General features: G+C 47.7%; 1 protein-coding gene across 1 annotated transcript in view; it reads left to right on the top strand.

Annotated features, from left to right (window-relative positions):
- Positions 1 to 21,611, top strand: part of ca12 (carbonic anhydrase XII) — a gene marked incomplete at its 5' end in the record, with an annotated part of 30,794 nt that extends 9,183 nt beyond the window's left edge. The window contains 5 exons of the mRNA XM_055910099.1: positions 12,659 to 12,754; positions 13,391 to 13,454; positions 13,952 to 14,109; positions 17,263 to 17,389; positions 18,590 to 21,611. Coding sequence (XP_055766074.1) covers positions 12,659 to 12,754; positions 13,391 to 13,454; positions 13,952 to 14,109; positions 17,263 to 17,389; positions 18,590 to 19,569 — 1,425 coding nt within the window. The remainder of the gene's footprint in view (positions 1 to 12,658; positions 12,755 to 13,390; positions 13,455 to 13,951; positions 14,110 to 17,262; positions 17,390 to 18,589) is intronic.
- Positions 21,612 to 23,769: the final 2,158 nt, after the last annotated feature.

The following is a 23,769-nucleotide window of genomic DNA, read 5'->3' as shown; positions in this document are numbered from 1 at the left end:
TGTGCACTTTCAGGAACACACCCTTTCCCCATTCAACAGTTATAAAACCAGCGTATTGTGCATCTTCCATTTTATAGTATAATTGAACACTCAGTTAGAGTCTGGTCTGTGTGGTTTGGATGACATCATCACTATCTATATCTAGATTCCAGTAAAGCCATCTATGTTCCATTCTGGTTTTAGACTCTCAGAACATCACCGTTTATATAAACAGTCAACAGGGAGATACAATATGCTTCAGGAGATGTATGGTCTAGCTCTGTGGTTCAAGACGGAGAACCTTCAGAAGATGTATGGTCTAGCTCTGTGGTTCAAGACGGAGAACCTTCAGAAGATGTATGGTCTAGCTCTGTGGTTCAAGACGTAGAACCATCAGAAGATGTATGGTCTAGCTCAGTGGTTCAAGACAGAGAACCTTCAGAAGATGTATCGTCTAGCTCAGTGGTTCAAGATAGAGAACCGTCAGAAGATGTATGGTCTAGCTCAGTGGTTCAAGACGGAGAACCTTCAGAAGATGTATGGTCTAGCTCTGTGGTTCAAGACGGAGAACCTTCAGAAGATGTATGGTCTAGCTCTGTGGTTCAAGACGTAGAACCATCAGAAGATGTATGGTCTAGCTCAGTGGTTCAAGACAGAGAACCTTCAGAAGATGTATCGTCTAGCTCAGTGGTTCAAGATAGAGAACCGTCAGAAGATGTATGGTCTAGCTCAGTGATTCAAGACGGAGAACCTTCAGAAGATGTATCGTCTAGCTCTGTGGTTCAAGACAGAGAACCTTCAGAAGATGTATGGTCTAGCTCTGTGGTTCAAGACGTAGAACCTTCAGAAGATGTATGGTCTAGCTCAGTGGTTCAAGACAGAGAACCTTCAGAAGATTTATCGTCTAGCTCTGTGGTTCAAGACGGAGAACCTTCAGAAGATGTATCGTCTAGCTCAGTGGTTCAAGACAGAGAACCATCAGAAGATGTATGGTCTAGCTCTGTGGTTCAAGACAGAGAACCATCAGAAGATGTATGGTCTAGCTCTGTGGTTCAAGACAGAGAACCATCAGAAGATGTATCGTCTAGCTCTGTGGTTCAAGACAGAGAACCATCAGAAGATGTATGGTCTAGCTCTGTGGTTCAAGACAGAGAACCATCAGAAGATGTATCGTCTAGCTCTGTGGTTCAAGACAGAGAACCATCAGAAGATGTATCGTCTAGCTCAGTGGTTCAAGACGGAGAACCTTCATCCATTCTTTCCAATACTTTCATTGAAAGTGGCGACAGTATGTCTGTAGATGAGAACCATGAATGACAGAATGTCTGTAGATGAGAACCATGAATGACAGAATGTCTGTAGATGAGAACCATGAATGACAGAATGTCTGTAGATGAGAACCATGAATGATGTCTGTAGATGAGAACCATGAATGATGTCTGTAGATGAGAACCATGAATGATGTCTGTAGATGAGAACCATGAATGATGTCTGTAGATGAGAACCATGAATGATGTCTGTAGATGAGAACCATGAATGATGTCTGTAGATGAGAACCATGAATGACAGAATGTCTGTAGATGAGAACCATGAAAGACAGAATGTCTGTAGATGAGAACCATGAATGATGTCTGTAGATGAGAACCATGAATGACAGAATGTCTGTAGATGAGAACCATGAAAGACAGAATGTCTGTAGATGAGAACCATGAATGATGTCTGTAGATGAGAACCATGAATGATGTCTGTAGATGAGAACCATGAATGATGTCTGTAGATGAGAACCATGAATGATGTCTGTAGATGAGAACCATGAAAGTTAGAATGTAGAACTCTTTTATGATTCAGCTAATCTTCGGTGGAAAATGAGAGACTGCAATAGGCGGGTTCACTGTGAAGTATTTTTAAAATGTTTGCTTTTCATTGTCATGTCTAAGTGCAATGTAATTAGAAATAAGGGAATGGAGGTATGGCCTCAAAAATGTGAATCAGATGAGTAACTACAGATCTGGTGGCGTCTCATGACATCTCGTTAACTACTGTTCGTGAATTTGCATATCTGGTCACATAGTTAGAAAAGCTACAAAAATCTAGAAGTATTCTCAACCTTATTATCAGCATGTTGGTGATTCACATGTCTCCGGGTCTGGGATCAAAGGGCTCCTGAACAGCTTCTACCCCCAAGCCAAATGCTGAACAGTTCGTCAAATGGCTACCATCACACTGACTGGACTCTACCCACACACTGGACTCTACCCACACACTGACTGGACTCTACCCACACACTGACTGGACTCTACCCACACACTGACTGGACTCTACCCACACACTGACTGGACTCTACCCACACACTGGACTCTACCCACACACTGACTGGACTCTACCCACACACTGACTGGACTCTACCCACACACTGACTGGACTCTACCCACACACTGACTGGACTCTACCCACACACTGACTGGACTCTACCCACACACTGACTGGACTCTACCCACACACTGACTGGACTCTACCCACACACTGACTGGACTCTACCCACACACTGACTGGACTCTACCCACACACTGGACTCTACCCACACACTGACTGGACTCTACCCACACACTGACTGGACTCTACCCACACACTGACTGGACTCTACCCACACACTGACTGGACTCTACCCACACACTGACTGGACTCTACCCACACACTGACTGGACCCTACCAACACACTGACTGGACTCTACCCACACACTGACTGGACTCTACCCACACACTGACTGGACTCTACCCACACACTGACTGGACTCTACCCACACACTGACTGGACTCTACCACTGACTGGACTCTACCCACACACTGACTGGACTCTACCCACACACTGACTGGACTCTACCCACACACTGACTGGACTCTACCCACACACTGACTGGACTCTACCCACACACTGACTGGACTCTACTCACACACTGGACTCTACCCACACACTGACTGGACTCTACTCACACACTGACTGGACTCTACCCACACACTGACTGGACTCTACCCACACACTGACTGGACTCTACCCACACACTGACTGGACTCTACCCACACACTGACTGGACTCTACCCACACACTGACTGGACTCTACCCACACACTGACTGGACTCTACCCACACACTGACTGGACTCTACCCACACACTGACTGGACTCTACCCACACACTGACTGGACTCTACCCACACACTGACTGGACTCTACTCACACACTGGACTCTACCCACACACTGACTGGACTCTACTCACACACTGGACTCTACCCACACACTGACTGGACTCTACTCACACACTGACTGGACTCTACCCACACACTGACTGGACTCTACCCACACACTGACTGGACTCTACCACTGACTGGACTCTACCCACACACTGACTGGACTCTACCCACACACTGACTGGACTCTACCCACACACTGACTGGACTCTACCCACACACTGACTGGACTCTACTCACACACTGGACTCTACCCACACACTGACTGGACTCTACTCACACACTGACTGGACTCTACCCACACACTGACTGGACTCTACCCACACACTGACTGGACTCTACCCACACACTGACTGGACTCTACCCACACACTGACTGGACTCTACCCACACACTGGACTCTACCCACACACTGACTGGACTCTACCCACACACTGACTGGACTCTACCCACACACTGACTGGACTCTACCCACACACTGACTGGACTCTACCCACACACTGACTGGACTCTACCCACACACTGACTGGACTCTACCCACACACTGACTGGACTCTACCCACACACTGACTGGACTCTACCCACACACTGACTGGACTCTACCCACACACTGACTGGACTCTACTCACACACTGGACTCTACCCACACACTGACTGGACTCTACTCACACACTGGACTCTACCCACACACTGACTGGACTCTACTCACACACTGACTGGACTCTACCCACACACTGACTGGACTCTACCCACACACTGACTGGACTCTACCACTGACTGGACTCTACCCACACACTGACTGGACTCTACCCACACACTGACTGGACTCTACCCACACACTGACTGGACTCTACCCACACACTGACTGGACTCTACTCACACACTGGACTCTACCCACACACTGACTGGACTCTACTCACACACTGACTGGACTCTACCCACACACTGACTGGACTCTACCCACACACTGACTGGACTCTACCCACACACTGACTGGACTCTACCCACACACTGACTGGACTCTACCCACACACTGGACTCTACCCACACACTGACTGGAATCTACCCACACACTGACTGGTCTCTACCCACACAATGACTGGACTCTACCCACACACTGACTGGACTCTACCCACACACTGACTGGACTCTACCCACACACTGACTGGACTCTACCCACACACTGACTGGACTCTACCCACACACTGACTGGACTCTACCCACACACTGACTGGACTCTACCCACACACTGACTGGACTCTACTCACACACTGGACTCTACCCACACACTGACTGGACTCTACTCACACACTGGACTCTACCCACACACTGACTGGACTCTACTCACACACTGACTGGACTCTACCCACACACTGACTGGACTCTACCCACACACTGACTGGACTCTACCACTGACTGGACTCTACCACTGACTGGACTCTACCCACACACTGACTGGACTCTACCCACACACTGACTGGACTCTACCCACACACTGACTGGACTCTACCCACACACTGACTGGACTCTACCCACACACTGACTGGACTCTACCCACACACTGACTGGACTCTACCCACACACTGACTGGACTCTACCCACACACTGGACTCTACCCACACACTGACTGGACTCTACCCACACACTGACTGGACTCTACCCACACACTGACTGGACTCTACTCACACTCTGGACTCTACCCACACACTGACTGGACTCTACCCACACACTGACTGGACTCTACCCACACACTGACTGGACTCTACCCACACACTGACTGGACTCTACTCACACACTGACTGGACTCTACCCACACACTGACTGGACTCTACCCACACACTGGACTCTACCCACACACTGACTGGACTCTACCCACACACTGACTGGACTCTACCCACACACTGGACTCTACCCACACACTGACTGGACTCTACCCACACACTGACTGGACTCTACCCACACACTGACTGGACTCTACCCACACACTGGACTCTACCCACACACTGACTGGACTCTACCCACACACTGACTGGACTCTACCCACACACTGACTGGACTCTACCCACACACTGACTGGACTCTACCCACACACTGACTGGACTCTACTCACACACTGGACTCTACCCACACACTGACTGGACTCTACCCACACACTGACTGGACTCTACCCACACACTGGACTCTACCCACACACTGGACTCTACCCACACACTGACTGGACTCTACCCACACACTGACTGGACTCTACCCACACACTGACTGGACTCTACCCACACACTGGACTCTACCCACACACTGGACTCTACCCACACACTGGACTCTACCCACACACTGACTGGACTCTACCCACACACTGACTGGGCTCTACCCACACACTGACTGGGCTCTACCCACACACTGACTGGACTCTACCCACACACTGACTGGACTCTACTCACACACTGGACTCTACCCACACACTGGACTCTACCCACACACTGACTGGACTCTACCCACACTGACTGGACTCTACCCACACACTGACTGGTCTCTACCCACACACTGACTGGACTCTACCCACACACTGACTGGACTCTACCCACACACTGACTGGACTCTACCCACACACTGACTGGACTCTACCCACACACTGACTGGACTCTACCCACACACTGACTGGACTCTACCCACACACTGACTGGACTCTACCCACACACTGACTAGACTCTACCCACACACTGACTGGACTCTACCCACACACTGACTGGACTCTACCCACACACTGACTGGACTCTACCCACACACTGACTGGACTCTACCCACACACTGACTGGACTCTACCCACACACTGACTCGACTCTACCCACACACTGACTGGACTCTACCCACACACTGACTGGACTCTACCCACACACTGACTGGACTCTACCCACACACTGACTGGACTCTACCCACACACTGACTGGACTCTACCCACACACTGACTGGACTCTACCCACACACTGACTGGACTCTACCCACACACTGGACTCTACCCACACACTGACTGGACTCTACCCACACACTGACTGGACTCTACCACCACACTGACTGGACTCTACCCACACACTGACTGGACTCTACTCACACACTGACTGGACTCTACCCACACACTGACTGGTCTCTACCCACACACTGACTGGACTCTACCCACACACTGACTGGACTCTACCACCACACTGGCTGGACTCTACCCACACACTGACTGGACTCTACCCACACACTGACTGGACTCTACCCACACACTGACTGGACTCTACCCACACACTGACTGGACTCTACCCACACACTGACTGGACTCTACCCACACACTGACTGGACTCTACCCACACACTGACTAGACTCTACCCACACACTGACTGGACTCTACCCACACACTGGACTCTACCCACACACTGACTGGACTCTACTCACACACTGACTGGACTCTACCCACACACTGACTGGACTCTACCCACACACTGACTGGACTCTACCCACACACTGGACTCTACCCACACACTGACTGGACTCTACCCCACACACTGACTGGACTCTACCACCACACTGACTGGACTCTACCCACACACTGACTGGACTCTACCACCACACTGACTGGACTCTACCCACACACTGACTGGACTCTACCCACACACTGGACTCTACCCACACACTGACTGGACTCTACCCACACACTGACTGGACTCTACCCACACACTGGACTCTACCACCACACTGACTGGACTCTACCCACACACTGACTGGACTCTACCACCACACTGACTGGACTCTACCCACACACTGACTGGACTCTACCCACACACTGGACTCTACCCACACACTGACTGGACTCTACCCACACACTGACTGGACTCTACCCACACACTGGACTCTACCACCACACTGACTGGACTCTACCCACACACTGACTGGACTCTACAACCACACTGACTGGACTCTACCCACACACTGACTGGACTCTACAACCACACTGACTGGACTCTACCCACACACTGACTGGACTCTACACTGTCCATAACCTTAACCTGAACCACACTGTCCCTAACTTTAACCTGAACCACACTGTCCCTAACCTTAACCTGAACCACACTGTCCATAACCTTAACCTGAACCACACTGTCCCTAACCTTAACCTGAACCACACTGTCCCTAACCTGAACCACACTGTCCCTAACCTTAACCTGAAACACACTGTCCATAACCTGAACCACACTGTCCCTAACCTTAACCTGAACCACACTGTCCATAACCTTAACCTGAACCACACTGTCCCCAACTTTAACCTGAACCACACTGTCCATAACCTTAACCACACTGTCCCTAACCTTAACCTGAACCACACTGTCCCTAACCTTAACCTGAACCACACTGTCCCTAACCTTAACCTGAACCACACTGTCCCTAACCTTAACCTGAACCACACTGTCCCTAACCTTAACCTGAACCACACTGTCCCTAACCTTTAACCTGAATCACACTGTCCCTAACCTTAACCTGAACCACACTGTCCCTAACCTTAACCACACTGTCCCTAACCTTAACCACACTGTCCCTAACCTTAACCTGAACCACACTGTCCCTAACCTTAACCTGAACCACACTGTCCCTAACCTTAACCTGAACCACACTGTCCCTAACCTTAACCACACTGTCCCTAACCTTAACCTGAACCACACTGTCCCTAACCTTAACCTGAACCACACTGTCCCTAACCTTAACCACACTGTCCCTAACCTGAACCACACTGTCCCTAACCTTAACCTGAACCACACTGTCCATAACCTTAACCTGAAACACACTGTCCCTAACCTTAACCTGAACCACACTGTCCCTAACCTTAACCACACTGTCCCTAACCTTAACCTGAACCACACTGTCCCTAACCTTAACCTGAACCACACTGTCCCTAACCTTAACCTGAACCACACTGTCCCTAACCTTAACCTGAACCACACTGTCCCTAACCTTAACCTGAACCACACTGTCCCTAACCTTAACCTGAACCACACTGTCCCTAACCTTAACCTGAACCACACTGTCCCTAACCTTAACCTGAACCACACTGTCCCTAACCTTAACCTGAACCACACTGTCCCTAACCTTAACCTGAACCACACTGTCCCTAACCTTAACCTGAACCACACTGTCCCTAACCTTTAACCTTAACCACACTGTCCCTAACCTTAACCTGAACCACACTGTCCCTAACCTTAACCTTAACCTGAACCACACTGTCCCTAACCTTAACCTGAACCACACTGTCCCTAACCTGAACCACACTGTCCATAACCTTAACCTGAACCACACTGTCCATAACCTTAACCTGAACCACACTGTCCCTAACCTTAACCTGAACCACACTGTCCCTAACCTGAACCACACTGTCCATAACCTTAACCTGAACCACACTGTCCCTAACCTTAACCTGAACCACACTGTCCCTAACCTTAACCACACTGTCCCTAACCTTAACCTGAACCACACTGTCCCTAACCTTAACCACACTCTCCCTAACCTTAACCTGAACCACACTGTCCCTAACCTGAACCACACTGTCCATAACCTTAACCTGAACCACACTGTCCCTAACCTTAACCACACTCTCCCTAACCTTAACCTGAACCACACTGTCCCTAACCTGAACCACACTGTCCCTAACCTTAACCTGAACCACACTGTCCCTAACCTTAACCTGAACCACACTGTCCCTAACCTTAACCTGAACCACACTGTCCCTAACCTTAACCTGAACCACACTGTCCCTAACCTTAACCTGAACCACACTGTCCCTAACCTTTAACCTGAACCACACTGTCCCTAACCTTAACCTGAACCACACTGTCCCTAACCTGAACCACACTGTCCCTAACCTTAACCACACTGTCCCTAACCTTAACCTGAACCACACTGTCCCTAACCTTAACCTGAACCACACTGTCCCTAACTTTAACCTGAACCACACTGTCCCTAACCTGAACCACACTGTCCCTAACCTTAACCTGAACCACACTGTCCCTAACCTGAACCACACTGTCCCTAACCTTAACCACACTGTCCCTAACCTTAACCTGAACCACACTGTCCCTAACCTTAACCTGAACCACACTGTCCATAACCTTAACCTGAACCACACTGTCCCTAACCTGAACCACACTGTCCCTAACCTTAACCTGAACCACACTGTCCCTAACCTGAACCACACTGTCCCTAACCTTAACCACACTGTCCCTAACCTTAACCTGAACCACACTGTCCCTAACCTTAACCTGAACCACACTGTTCATAACCTTAACCTGAACCACACTGTCCCTAACCTTAACCTGAACCACACTGTCCCTAACCTGAACCACACTGTCCCTAACCTTAACCTGAACCACACTGTCCATAACCTTAACCTGAACCACACTGTCCCTAACCTGAACCACACTGTCCCTAACCTGAACCACACTGTCCCTAACCTGAACCACACTGTCCCTAACCTTAACCTGAACCACACTGTCCCTAACCTTAACCTGAACCACACTGTCCCTAACCTTAACCTGAACCACACTGTCCCTAACCTTAACCTGAACCACACTGTCCCTAACCTGAACCACACTGTCCCTAACCTGAACCACACTGTCCCTAACCTGAACCACACTGTCCCTAACCTTAACCTGAACCACACTGTCCATAACCTTAACCTGAACCACACTGTCCCTAACCTGAACCACACTGTCCCTAACCTGAACCACACTGTCCCTAACCTGAACCACACTGTCCCTAACCTGAACCACACTGTCCCTAACCTTAACCACACTGTCCCTAACCTTAACCTGAACCACACTGTCCCTAACCTGAACCACACTGTCCCTAACCTTAACCTGAACCACACTGTCCCTAACCTTAACCACACTGTCCCTAACCTTAACCACACTGTCCCTAACCTAACCTGAACCACACTGTCCCTAACCTGAACCACACTGTCCCTAACCTTAACCTGAACCACACTGTCCCTAATCTTAACCTGAACCACACTGTCCCTAACCTTAACCTGAACCACACTGTCCCTAACCTTAACCTTAACCACACTGTCCCTAACCTTAACGTGAACCACACTGTCCCTAACCTTAACCACACTGTCCCTAACCTTAACCTGAACCACACTGTCCCTAACCTGAACCACACTGTCCCTAACCTTAACCACACTGTCCATAACCTTAACCTTAACCTCACTGTTCCTCTCCAAGACTATGATGATGGCCTGCAGGGAAGAGGTACTAGTTGAGAAGATGGATGGATAGGTCTCTCCAAGACTGTTTATAGTGAGGAAGGAGAAGATTCCCTACATGACCAACAGTATGTGGACACCTGCTCGTCAAACATCTCATTCTGAAATCAAGGGCATTAATATGGAGTTGGTCCCCCTTTGATGCTATAACAGCCCCTACTCTTTTGGGAAGGCTTTCCACTGCTCCAGAGACCAATGGCGGCAAAATGTACACCACTCCAGCCGACGCTTGGCATTGCACATAGTGATCTTAGGCTTGTGTGCGGCTGCTCGGCCATGGAAACCCATTTCATGAAGCTCCCGATGAGCAGTTCTTGTGCTGACGTTGCTTCCAGAGGCAGTTTGGAACTCGGTAGTGAGTGTTGCAACCGAGGACAGAAGATTTTTACGTAATTCAGCACTCGGCCATCCCGTTCTGTGAGCTTGTGTGGCCTACCACTTCACGGTCCCGTTCTGTGAGCTTGTGTGGCCTACCACTTCACGGTCCCGTTCTGTGAGCTTGTGTGGCCTACCACTTCACGGTCCCGTTCTGTGAGCTTGTGTGGCCTACCACTTCACGGTCCCGTTCTGTGAGCTTGTGTGGCCTACCACTTCCTGGCTGAGCCATTGTTGCATCTAGACGTTTCCACTTCACAATAACAGCACTGACAGTTGACCGGGGAAGCTCTAGCAGGACAGACTTTTGACAAACTGACTTGTTGGAAAGGTGGCATCCTATGACGGTGCCACGTTGAAAGTCAGAGTACTTGCCATTCTACTGTCGATGTTTGTCTATGGAGATTGCATGGATGTGTGCTCGACTTTATACACCTGTCAGCAATGGGTGTGGCTGAAATAGCCGGAACCACTAATTTGAAGGGGTGTCCACATACGTTTGCATACAGTGCATTGGGAAAGTATTCAGACCCCTTGACTTTATCCACATTTTGTTACGTTACAGCCTTATTCTAAAATGAATTGAATACATTTTTTACCTCATCAATCTACACACAATACCCCATATTGACAAAGTGAAAACAGGTTTTTTGAAATTTTTGCAAATGTATTAAATATAATAAACAGAAATACCGTATTTACAATAAGTATTCAGACCCTTTGCTATGAGACTCGACATTGAGCTCAGGTGCATCCTGTTTCCATTAATCATCCTTGAGATGTTTCTACAACTTGATTGGAGTCCACCTGTGGTAAATTCAATTGAATGAACATGATTTGGAAAGGCACACACCTGTCTATATAAGGTCCCACAGTTGACAGTGGATGTCAGAGCAAAAACCAAGCCATGAGGTCGAAGGAATTTTCTGTAGAGCTCCGAGACCGGATTGTGTCGAGGCACAGATCTGAGGACAGGTACCGATGCATTTCTGCAGCATTGAAGGTCCCCAAGAACACAGTGTTTGGAACCACCAGGACTCTTCCTAGAGCTGGCCGCCCGGCCAAACTGAGCAATCAGGGGACAAAAGTCTTGGTCAGGGAGGTGACCAAGAACCGGATGGTCACTCTGACAGAGCTCCAGAGTTTCTCTGTGGAAGTGGGAGAACCTTCCAGAAGGACAACCATCTCTGCAGCACTCCACCAATCAGGCCTTTATGGTAGAGTGGCCAGACGGAAGCCACTCCTCAGTTAATTGTTGTCTAATATCTTTTCACGTTTGTCTTGAATGTTGTTAATTGGAAAATGCAAAAATAAAATATTTTAAATTTTTTTTTTTAAAAGGCACGTGACAGCCCGCTTGGAGTTTACCAAAAAGCTCCTAAAGACTCTCAGACCATGAGAAACAAGATTATCTGTCTAAAGGTCTAAAAACCTGTTCTAAAACCAGGTCTAAAAACCTGTTTTTGCTTTTTTAACTATGGGGTATTGTTTGTAGATTTATGAGGGGAACTAACAATTTAATACATTTTAGAATAAGGCTGTAATGTATCAAAATGTGGAAAAAGTCAAGGGGTCTGAATACTTTCTGAATGCACTGCATATATCTGCATGCCAGGCTAGGTTCATAGGTTTATACCTACTGACATTACCCTGATAAACTAGACTAGATAGAGTTAGGGTTATATATTATTACATTACCCTGTGACTGATGGTAACATAAGTGTTTGTAGCTACAGGGGATCCTGACTTATCTCTTCCAATGTCTCTCCTCAGATGCATATGGTGCTCTTCAACTCAGACAAGTACCCCAACATCTCTGTGGCAGCAGACAAGTCAGACGGCCTGGCTGTACTGGGAGTTCTGATAGAGGTGAGTAGGGTAGGGGTAGAGGTAGGGGAATCAAGGAGAGGGGAGGTAAGTGGAGGAGAGGAGGGATGAGAGGACAAGAGAGGAGAGGATAAGATGAGGAGGAGAGAGGAGAGTAGCGGGATGAGAGGAGGGGAGATGAAGAGATGAGATGGAGAGGAGATGAAGAGAGGAGGGGAGATGAAGAGATGAGATGAGATGGAGAGAAGAGAGGAGAGGATAAGAAAAGAGTGGAGATGGTGAGGAGATGAGATGGAGTTGAGAGGAGAGGAGAGGAGATGAGATGATGAGAGGGAGATGAGATGGAGAGGAGAGGGAGATGGAGAGGAGAGGAGAGGAGAGGAGATGGAGAGGAGATGGAGGGAGGAGAGGAGAGGAGAGGAGAGGAGAGGGAGATGGAGAGGAGAGGAGAGGAGAGGAGAGGAGATGAGATGGAGAGGAGAGGAGATGAGAGACTCACTACAGACTCTCAGACAGTCCCAAAATTGCTCCTTACCCTTTCCCCTTGGTCATAATTCTTGGATTCGTACACCTTACAAATCTGCAAACATCAAAGGGATAGTGCCAGGTGGAGGGATAGGGAGTGATTTGGGAATGTCTATCAGTGAGCATCACTAACTAACTGTGCCTCTGCTGCAGGTCGGGGAATTCAACCCAGCGTTCGATCAGTTCCTCAAGTACATCAAGGGTATTAGATACAGAGGTGCGTTTTAGGCTATTTGGTTTATATGGTAATGGTTCGTGAAAACAACTGTTGTGTGTGTTTGACTGGTAGATCAGAGGGTGATGATTATTCCATTCTATTCCATTCCATTCATTCTATTCCATTCTATTCCATTCCATTCTATTCCATTCTATTCCATTCTATTCCATTCTATTCCATTCCATTCTATTCCATTCTATTCCATTCTATTCCATTCTATTCCATTCCATTCCATTCCATTCTATTCTATTCCATTCTATTCCATTCTATTCCATTCTATTCCATTCTATTCCATTCCATTCCATTCTATTCCATTCTATTCCATTCTATTCCATTCCATTCTATTCCATTCTATTCCATTCCATTCTATTCCATTTAATTCTATTCCATCCTATTCCATTCCATTATATTCTATTCCATTCTTTTCTAATCCATTCATTTCTATTATATTCCATCCTTTTCCATTCCATTTAATTCTATTCTATTGGAACATGTAGATCAGAGGGTGCAGGTCCCAGCCTTCAACATCCGCAGTCTGCTGCCTCCACTCCTGGATGAATACTACCGCTATGATGGCTCGCTGACCACTCCCCCTTGCTATCCCAGCGTACTTTGGACTGTGTTCAAAAACCCTGTCACCATCTCACTCAAACAGGTTAGTCCATCTCCCTCAAACAGGTTAGTCCATCTCACTCAAACAGGTTAGTCCATCTCACTCAAACAGGTTAGTCCATCTCACTCAAACAGGTTAGTCCATCTCACTCAAACAGGTTAGTCCATCTCACTCAAACAGGTTAGTCCATCTCACTCCAACAAGGTTTTTCATCTCACTCAAACAGGGTTGTTCATCTCACTCAAACAGGTTTAGTTTCACAATGGAGCAGGCCTATCTAGTCTCCTCCACTGAGGGTTTTAGCATCAGGGTCAGAGTTACATGCATTTTAATGCCCTTACTGAAGATGTCTGCCAGTAAGGGCCTTGGTTTGATGTCAATCCCGCTTGTTCATTTTATAGACTATACCTGCAACATAAAACCTTTACATATATGGATTTATAACTGTATCTGAAACCACAATAAAACCAAAGTCTCTGTCTGAAACATCGCTGTGTGACTGAGAGGTTTTGTTGTACCCTTAGTTTCTGGCCCTGTCTCTGTCTGAAACATCGCTGTGTGACTGAGAGGTTTTGTTGTACCCTTAGTTTCTGGCCATGTCTCTGTCTGAAACATCGCTGTGTGACTGAGAGGTTTTGTTGTACCCTTAGTTTCTGGCCCTGTCTCTGTCTGAAACATCGCTGTGTGACTGAGAGGTTTTGTTGTACCCTTAGTTTCTGGCCCTGTCTCTGTCTGAAACATCGCTGTGTGACTGAGAGGTTTTGTTGTACCCTTAGTTTCTGGCCCTGTCTCTGTCTGAAACATCGCTGTGTGACTGAGAGGTTTTGTTGTACCCTTAGTTTCTGGCCATGTCTCTGTCTGAAACATCGCTGTGTGACTGAGAGGTTTTGTTGTACCCTTAGTTTCTGGCCCTGTCTCTGTCTGAAACATCGCTGTGTGACTGAGAGGTTTTGTTGTACCCTTAGTTTCTGGCCATGTCTCTGTCTGAAACATCGCTGTGTGACTGAGAGGTTTTGTTGTACCCTTAGTTTCTGGCCATGTCTCTGTCTGAAACATCGCTGTGTGACTGAGAGGTTTTGTTTTGTTGTACCCTTAGTTTCTGGCCCTGTCTCTGTCTGAAACATCGCTGTGTGACTGAGAGGTTTTGTTGTACCCTTAGTTTCTGGCCATGTCTCTGTCTGAAACATCGCTGTGGGACTGAGAGGTTTTGTTGTACCCTTAGTTTCTGGCCCTGTCTCTGTCTGAAACATCGCTGTGTGACTGAGAGGTTTTGTTGTACCCTTAGTTTCTGGCCCTGTCTCTGTCTGAAACATCGCTGTGGGACTGAGAGGTTTTGTTGTACCCTTAGTTTCTGGCCCTGTCTCTGTCTGAAACATCGCTGTGTGACTGAGAGGTTTTGTTTTGTTGTACCCTTAGTTTCTGGCCCTGTCTCTGTCTGAAACATCGCTGTGTGACTGAGAGGTTTTGTTGTACCCTTAGTTTCTGGCCATGTCTCTGTCTGAAACATCGCTGTGGGACTGAGAGGTTTTGTTGTACCCTTAGTTTCTGGCCCTGTCTCTGTCTGAAACATCGCTGTGTGACTGAGAGGTTTTGTTGTACCCTTAGTTTCTGGCCCTGTCTCTGTCTGAAACATCGCTGTGGGACTGAGAGGTTTTGTTGTACCCTTAGTTTCTGGCCCTGTCTCTGTCTGAAACATCGCTGTGGGACTGAGAGGTTTTGTTGTACCCTTAGTTTCTGGCCCTGTCTCTGTCTGAAACATCGCTGTGTGACTGAGAGGTTTTGTTTTGTTGTGCCCTTAGTTTCTGGCCCTGTCTCTGTCTGAAACATCGCTGTGGGACTGAGAGGTTTTGTTGTACCCTTAGTTTCTGGCCCTGTCTCTGTCTGAAACATCGCTGTGGGACTGAGAGGTTTTGTTGTACCCTTAGTTTCTGGCCCTGTCTCTGTCTGAAACATCGCTGTGTGACTGAGAGGTTTTGTTGTACCCTTAGTTTCTGGCCCTGTCTCTGTCTGAAACATCGCTGTGTGACTGAGAGGTTTTGTTGTACCCTTAGTTTCTGGCCCTGTCTCTGTCTGAAACATCGCTGTGTGACTGAGAGGTTTTGTTTTGTTGTGCCCTTAGTTTCTGGCCCTGTCTCTGTCTGAAACATCGCTGTGGGACTGAGAGGTTTTGTTGTACCCTTAGTTTCTGGCCCTGTCTCTGTCTGAAACATCGCTGTGGGACTGAGAGGTTTTGTTGTACCCTTAGTTTCTGGCCCTGTCTCTGTCTGAAACATCGCTGTGGGACTGAGAGGTTTTGTTGTACCCTTAGTTTCTGGCCCTGTCTCTGTCTGAAACATCGCTGTGGGACTGAGAGGTTTTGTTGTGCCCTTAGTTTCTGGCCCTGTCTCTGTCTGAAACATCGCTGTGTGACTGAGAGGTTTTGTTGTACCCTTAGTTTCTGGCCCTGTCTCTGTCTGAAACATCGCTGTGTGACTGAGAGGTTTTGTTGTACCCTTAGTTTCTGGCCCTGTCTCTGTCTGAAACATCGCTGTGTGACTGAGAGGTTTTGTTGTACCCTTAGTTTCTGGCCCTGTCTCTGTCTGAAACATCGCTGTGGGACTGAGAGGTTTTGTTGTACCCTTAGTTTCTGGCCCTGTCTCTGTCTGAAACATCGCTGTGGGACTGAGAGGTTTTGTTGTACCCTTAGTTTCTGGCCCTGTCTCTGTCTGAAACATCGCTGTGTGACTGAGAGGTTTTGTTGTACCCTTAGTTTCTGGCCCTGTCTCTGTCTGAAACATCGCTGTGTGACTGAGAGGTTTTGTTGTACCCTTAGTTTCTGGCCCTGTCTCTGTCTGAAACATCGCTGTGGGACTGAGAGGTTTTGTTGTACCCTTAGTTTCTGGCCCTGTCTCTGTCTGAAACATCGCTGTGGGACTGAGAGGTTTTGTTGTACCCTTAGTTTCTGGCCCTGTCTCTGTCTGAAACATCGCTGTGGGACTGAGAGGTTTTGTTGTACCCTTAGTTTCTGGCCCTGTCTCTGTCTGAAACATCGCTGTGGGACTGAGAGGTTTTGTTGTACCCTTAGTTTCTGGCCCTGTCTCTGTCTGAAACATCGCTGTGTGACTGAGAGGTTTTGTTGTGCCCTTAGTTTCTGGCCCTGTCTCTGTCTGAAACATCGCTGTGTGACTGAGAGGTTTTGTTTTGTTGTGCCTTTAGTTTCTGGCCCTGGCAACGGCCATCTACTCCTCCGACCAACAGGAGTTGGCCCCGGTGGCCATGAACAGCAACTACAGGAAACCACAGTACACAGACAACAGAGTTGTGCTCTGCTCTTTCCAGGGGGGTGAGTATGGTGCTACAGTCCTACCACATTATTACCACAGTATTACTACAGTACTACCCCACGGTGGGGTTGGTGCTGGGTTAGGGAGGTATGAACTGGGGTTGGTGTTGGATTAGGGAGGTATGAACTGGGGTTGGTGTTGGATTAGGGTGGTATGAACTGGGGTTGGTGTTGGATTAGGGTGGTATGAACTGGGGTTGGTGTTGGATTAGGGAGGTATGAACTGGGGATGGTGCTCGGTTAGGGTCGGTGTGGGTGGATGAGATCTGTGGGGTAGAGACCAGGGCTGTCAAACTGTCTGTGGCTCGTCTGCTATCACCTGGTTATGGTTTCTGGGTGTCTGCTTAGTGCTTACCGTAACTTACCGTAATTTACCGTAGCTTACCGTAATTTACCGTAGCTTACCGTAATTTACCGTAGCTTACCGTAACTTACCGTAATTTACCGTAGCTTACCGTAACTTACCGTAGCTTACCGTAATTTACCGTAGCTTACCGTAACTTACCGTAGCTTACCGTAATTTACCGTAGCTTACCGTAACTGTGCTTCTCGGTCTTCTTTGATGCTTTTTCCGACTTTCTCTTTTCAAGTTGATCCTTGATTATTCTCCACTTTATTCCTGACTTTCTCTCTGACTTGATCGTCATCAATGAGCTTTTAAAAGACGGGGCGTGCTTCATGTCTCTAGAAATGAACCGTTACCGCGTCAGAATGGGATGAAATGAGATGCTCTTCCCTCTGCTCATAAATGTGACTTGCCAGCCCTCTCTTCAGTGGCGGTTCACCACACACTATAGATCCACATACCATAATACAGTCTGTATGACATACCATGCTCTGCTCTGCGGTCTTGACAGTATGACAGGAATCTGCATGTTATTCTCATCTCCTCAAATTCACTTTCCATTTCCAAAGGGCTGTACGCTTCTTTATAAAAGCAGGATTCTCTGAGTATGGCTCTTCTTTGGCATGGCAGTGCTGTATCTCCTCTTCCTCTAGCTTGCCCGGGGCGGGGCGGGGGGGGGGGGGGGGGGGGGGGGGGGTTGGGGGACCCGTCTACCTTCAGAAGGAGAATCTGAATCTTACTTTCAATGTCTCTCAATTGGCCATGCCGCTGCATGCACCAGGCCAACGCCACACCGTATAGGACATGTCCCTGGGACTTAAACTCTATTGTACTTGGCTCTGTATCTGATTCAGGCAGAGGACTACAGGGTGCTACTCAGACGGTCACCTCTCCGTTCCTGAGGAGGCAGGTCATCAACCAGCTGTTAGGTGGAGACCTGGCAGACCTGGCAGACCGGGATGGGCTCAACCAGCTGTTAGATGGAGACCTGGCAGACCAGGATGGGCTCAACCAGATGTTAGATGGAGAGCTGGCAGACCTGGCAGACCAGGATGAGCTCAACCAGCTGTTAGGTGGAGACCTGGCAGACCTGGCAGACCAGGATGGGCTCAACCAGCTGTTAGATGGAGACCTGGCAGACCTGGCAGACCAGGATGAGCTCAACAAGCTCCTGCCCAAGAAGCCCAGAGCACCGGGCAAGAAGTGGAATGATCTCAAAAACCACCAGAAAGGCTGGACCCAGAGCCATATTGGGTCCAAGCCCCACCAGAACACCTGGTCTCAGACCCAGAACAGCCTCAAGCAGCAGTGGCTGAAGCCCAATAAGGTGCCATCCGGCAGGGCAGGAGCTGCCAGACTAGTCCCCGCTCCCTGGAAGAACCAGCAGAACAGGAAGTCAGGTCTGAGCGAGGACATGCTGTGTTACGTCTCCTTGGAGCAGAACGTGTCTCGCCAGCTGAGCAGAGGGAGATCCCTTCCCCATACAGACACCCAGCTGGTCGAGGCTCTCAGAGAAACTCTGTTCCCAGAGCTCAACCTGCGCAGCTACCTGGGCTGTAAGTCTGACCTGGCTCTGCTCACCATCAGACAGCTCCTCCGGGGGAGATCAGCCACAGATGAGGCCCTGAAGCTGGACCAGGCCTTGGGGGGGACAGGGCAGAGGGGCTCCACAGCTCATCAGCAGACCATAGTGGGACAGAGAGGGTCAACAAAGAAGGAGCAGACCAACACCCTCTCCAAGCACCAATCAGGCTTCGCTCCTGCCCCTGCTGCCGTGCCTAGGAAACCCAATCAGCCAATCCCATGGCTCCAGCCTATGGAGTGGGAGGACTAGAGTCCAGCCAGATGTTTAACCTTTAGACCCTAAACCTATAGCTAGTGCAACCACCATCAGTCTCGCCCTCAGGTCAATCTACAGTCGCGAGTGAAAATGTACACAATCTTTGTGTTGTCTTCACATTTTTTCTGCCTTAATAAAGTTCTATCTAAAACGGGATTATAAGGTGATTTTTTTTTCACCTATCGATCTACACAACCTACTCTACGTTTTCAAAGTGAAATTAAAAATGATAGAAAATGTGCAAAATGACTAAGAAATAGAAAATGAGGATGTATTGATTGTGTATGTCTGGTGGAAACACATTTGGCAGAAATCACAGCTGTGAATCATTTTGAATATGATTCTACCAACCTTGCACAGCTGTTTGGGCAGCATATATCCTTAGCCTTTTTTTTCAATTATTTTCCATTAGACAAAAGATTTAACCCACATGTTGTCTTAGTTTTTTTTTTGCCACACTAACAATGTCTTACTGTATTTAAATTATTTTATATTATTTCAACTAACTTATGTTTTAATTTACTGAATTGTTGAAATAATATAAAATATTTTTTTTTTGTCAAAACCTTCAGAACATATTCCAACCCCTTTAGTTTTTCCCACATGTTGTTGTTGTTACAGCCTGAATTTAAAATGTATTACGTTGATATTTTGTTCTCCTGATCTACACACAATACCACATAATGTCAAAGTGGAATTTTATTTGTAATTATAATTGTTGTATCTCAACATTTTTTTGCCTAAATAAGTTCAGAAGTAAATATGTGCTTAACAAATGGCATAATTTACAACAACGACCTGGGGAATAGTTACAGGGATAAATGAGACAGGGATGATTAGGTGACCATGACGATCAGATTGGGAATTTAGCCAGGACACCGGGGTTAACACCCCTACTCCTACAATAAGCGCCATGGGATCTTTAGTGACCACAGAGAGTCAGGACACCCGTTTAACATCCCCATCCAAAATACAGCACCCTACACAGGGCAATGTCCCAATCACTTCCCTGGGGAATTGGGATATTTTTTTAGACCTGAGGAAAGGGAGCCTCCTACTGGCCTTCCAAAACCACATCCAGCAGCATCTGGTCTCCCATCCAGGGACTGACCAACCCTGCTTAGCCTGCTTAGCTTCAGAAGTAAGCCAGCAGTGGGATGCAGGGTGGTATGCTGCTGGCAAGAGATGGGGTAGAAGTTGCATGGACTCACTCTGTGTTCAATAATAGTGGTTAACATGATTTTTTGATTGACTACCTCATCTCTGTACCGCACATATACAATTATCTGTAAGGTCCCTAAATCGAGTAGTGCATTTCAAGCAAAGTATCAACTACAAATACCAGGGAGGTTTTTCAATGCCTCGCAAATAAGGGCACGATTGTTCGATGTGAACGGGGAAAAAAGCAGTGTTTTCTTTGCAGAAATTCGACCATGAAGGCCTGATTCACGCAGTCTCCTCTGAACAGTTGATGTTGAGATGTGTCTGTTACTTGAACTCTGTGAAGCATTTATTTGGGCTGCAATCTGAGGTGCAGTTAACTCTAAGGAATTTATCCTCTGCAGCAGAGGTAACTCTCTTGAAGAAACTTTCAAAGTTCTTGAAATGTTCCGTATTGACTGACCTTCATGTCTTAAAGTAATGATGGACTGTCGTTTCTCTTTGCTTATTTGAGCTGTTCTTGCCATAATATGGACTTGGTCCTTTACCAAATAGGGCTATCTTCTGTATACCATCCCTACCTTGTCACACCACAACTGATTGGCTCGTTGGCTCGAATGCATTAAGAAGAAAATAAATTCCACAAATTAACTTTTAACAAGGAACACCTGTTAATTGAAATGCATTCCAGGTGACTACCTCATGAAGCTGGTTGAGAGAATGCCAAGAGTGTGCAAAGCTGTCAACAAGGCAAAGGGTGGTGGCTACTTTGAAGAATCTCAAATTATTATTTGTGTTATTTCATAGTTTGGTTGTATTCACTATTATTCTACAATGTAGAAAATAGTAAAAATAAAGAAAATCCCTTGAATGAGTAGGTGTGTCTAAACTTTTGACTGGTAGTGTATATATTAACTGGTGTCAGAGGAAGGCCCAAAACATTGTCAAAGACTCCGGTCACCCAAGTCATAGACTGTTCTCTCTGCTAACGCACGTCAAGCAGTACCGGAGTGCCAAGTCTAGGTCCAAAAGGCTCCTTAACAGCTTTTACCCCCAAGCCGTAAGACTGCTGAACATTTCATCAAATGGCCTCTCAGACTATTTACATTGACACCCCCCCTTTGTTTGTACTCTGCTGCTACTCGCTGTTTATTATCTATCCATAGGTACTTCACCCCTAACTACATGTACAAATTACCTCGACTAACCTGTACCCCCGCACATTGACTCTGTACCTGTACCCCCTGTATATAGCCTCCACATTGACTCTGTACCGGTACCCCCTGTATATAGCCTCCACATTGACTCTGTACCGGTACCCCCTGTATATAGCCTCCACATTGACTCTGTACCGGTACACCCTGTATATAGCCTCCACATTGACTCTGTACCGGTACCCCCTGTATATAGCCTCCACATTGACTCTGTACCGGTACCCCCTGTATATAGCCTCCACATTGACTCTGTACCTGTACCCCCTGTATATAGCCTCCACATTGACTCTGTACCTGTACCCCCTGTATATAGCCTCCACATTGACTCTGTACCGGTACCCCCTGTATATAGCCTCCACATTGACTCTGTACCTGTACCCCCTGTATATAGCCTCCACATTGACTCTGTACCTGTACCCCCTGTATATAGCCTCCACATTGACTCTGTACCTGTACCCCCTGTATATAGCCTCCACATTGACTCTGTACCGTAACACCCTGTATATAGCCTCCACATTGACTCTGTACCGGTACCCCCTGTATATAGCCTCCACATTGACTCTGTACCTGTACCCCCTGTATATAGCCTCCACATTGACTCTGTACCGGTACCCCCTGTATATAGCCTCCACATTGACTCTGTACCGGTACACCCTGTATATAGCTTCCACATTGACTCTGTACCGGTACCCCCTGTATATAGCCTCCACATTGACTCTGTACCTGTACCCCCTGTATATAGCCTCCAAATTGACTCTGTACCGGTACCCCCTGTATATAGCCTCCACATTGACTCTGTACCGTAACACCCTGTATATAGCCTCCACATTGACTCTGTACCGTAATACCCTGTATATAGCCTCCACATTGACTCTGTATCGTAACACCCTGTATATAGCCTCCACATTGACTCTGTACCGGTACCCCCTGTATATAGCCTCCACATTGACTCTGTACCGGTACCCCCTGTATATAGCCTCCACATTGACTCTGTACCGGTACCCCCTGTATATAGCCTCCACATTGACTCTGTACCGGTACCTCCTGTATATAGCCTCCACATTGACTCTGTACCGGTACCCCCTGTATATAGCCTCCACATTGACTCTGTACCGGTACCCCCTGTATATAGCCTCCACATTGACTCTGTACCGGTACCCCCTGTATATAGCCTCCACATTGACTCTGTACCGGTACCCCCTGTATATAGCCTCCACACTGACTCGGTACCGGTACACCCTGTATATAGCCTCCACATTGACTCTGTACCGGTACCCCCTGTATATAGCCTCCACACTGACTCGGTACCGGTACACCCTGTATATAGCCTCCACATTGACTCTGTACCGTAATACCCTGTATATAGCCTCCACATTGACCCTGTACCGTAATACCCTGTATATACCCTCCACATTGACTCTGTACCGTAATACCCTGTATATAGCCTCCACATTGACCCTGTACCGTAATACCCTGTATATAGCCTCCACATTGACTCTGTACCGGTACCCCCTGTATATAGTCTCCACATTGACTCTGTACCGGTACCCCCTGTATATAGCCTCCACATTGACTCTGTACCGTAACACCCTGTATATAGTCTCCACATTGACTCTGTACCGTAACACCCTGTATATAGCCTCCACATTGACTCTGTACCGGTACCCCCTGTATATAGCCTCCACATTGACTCTGTACCGTAATACCCTGTATATAGCCTCCACATTGACTCTGTACCGGTACCCCCTGTATATAGCCTCCACATTGACTCTGTACCGGTACCTCCTGTATATAGCCTCCACATTGACTCTGTACCGGT

Source organism: Salvelinus fontinalis, unplaced genomic scaffold, assembly GCF_029448725.1.
Source record: "Salvelinus fontinalis isolate EN_2023a unplaced genomic scaffold, ASM2944872v1 scaffold_0001, whole genome shotgun sequence".
NCBI lineage: Eukaryota > Metazoa > Chordata > Actinopteri > Salmoniformes > Salmonidae > Salvelinus > Salvelinus fontinalis.
Note: the sequence above shows the minus strand (reverse complement) of the source record. Positions and strands in the feature narration are given on the sequence as shown.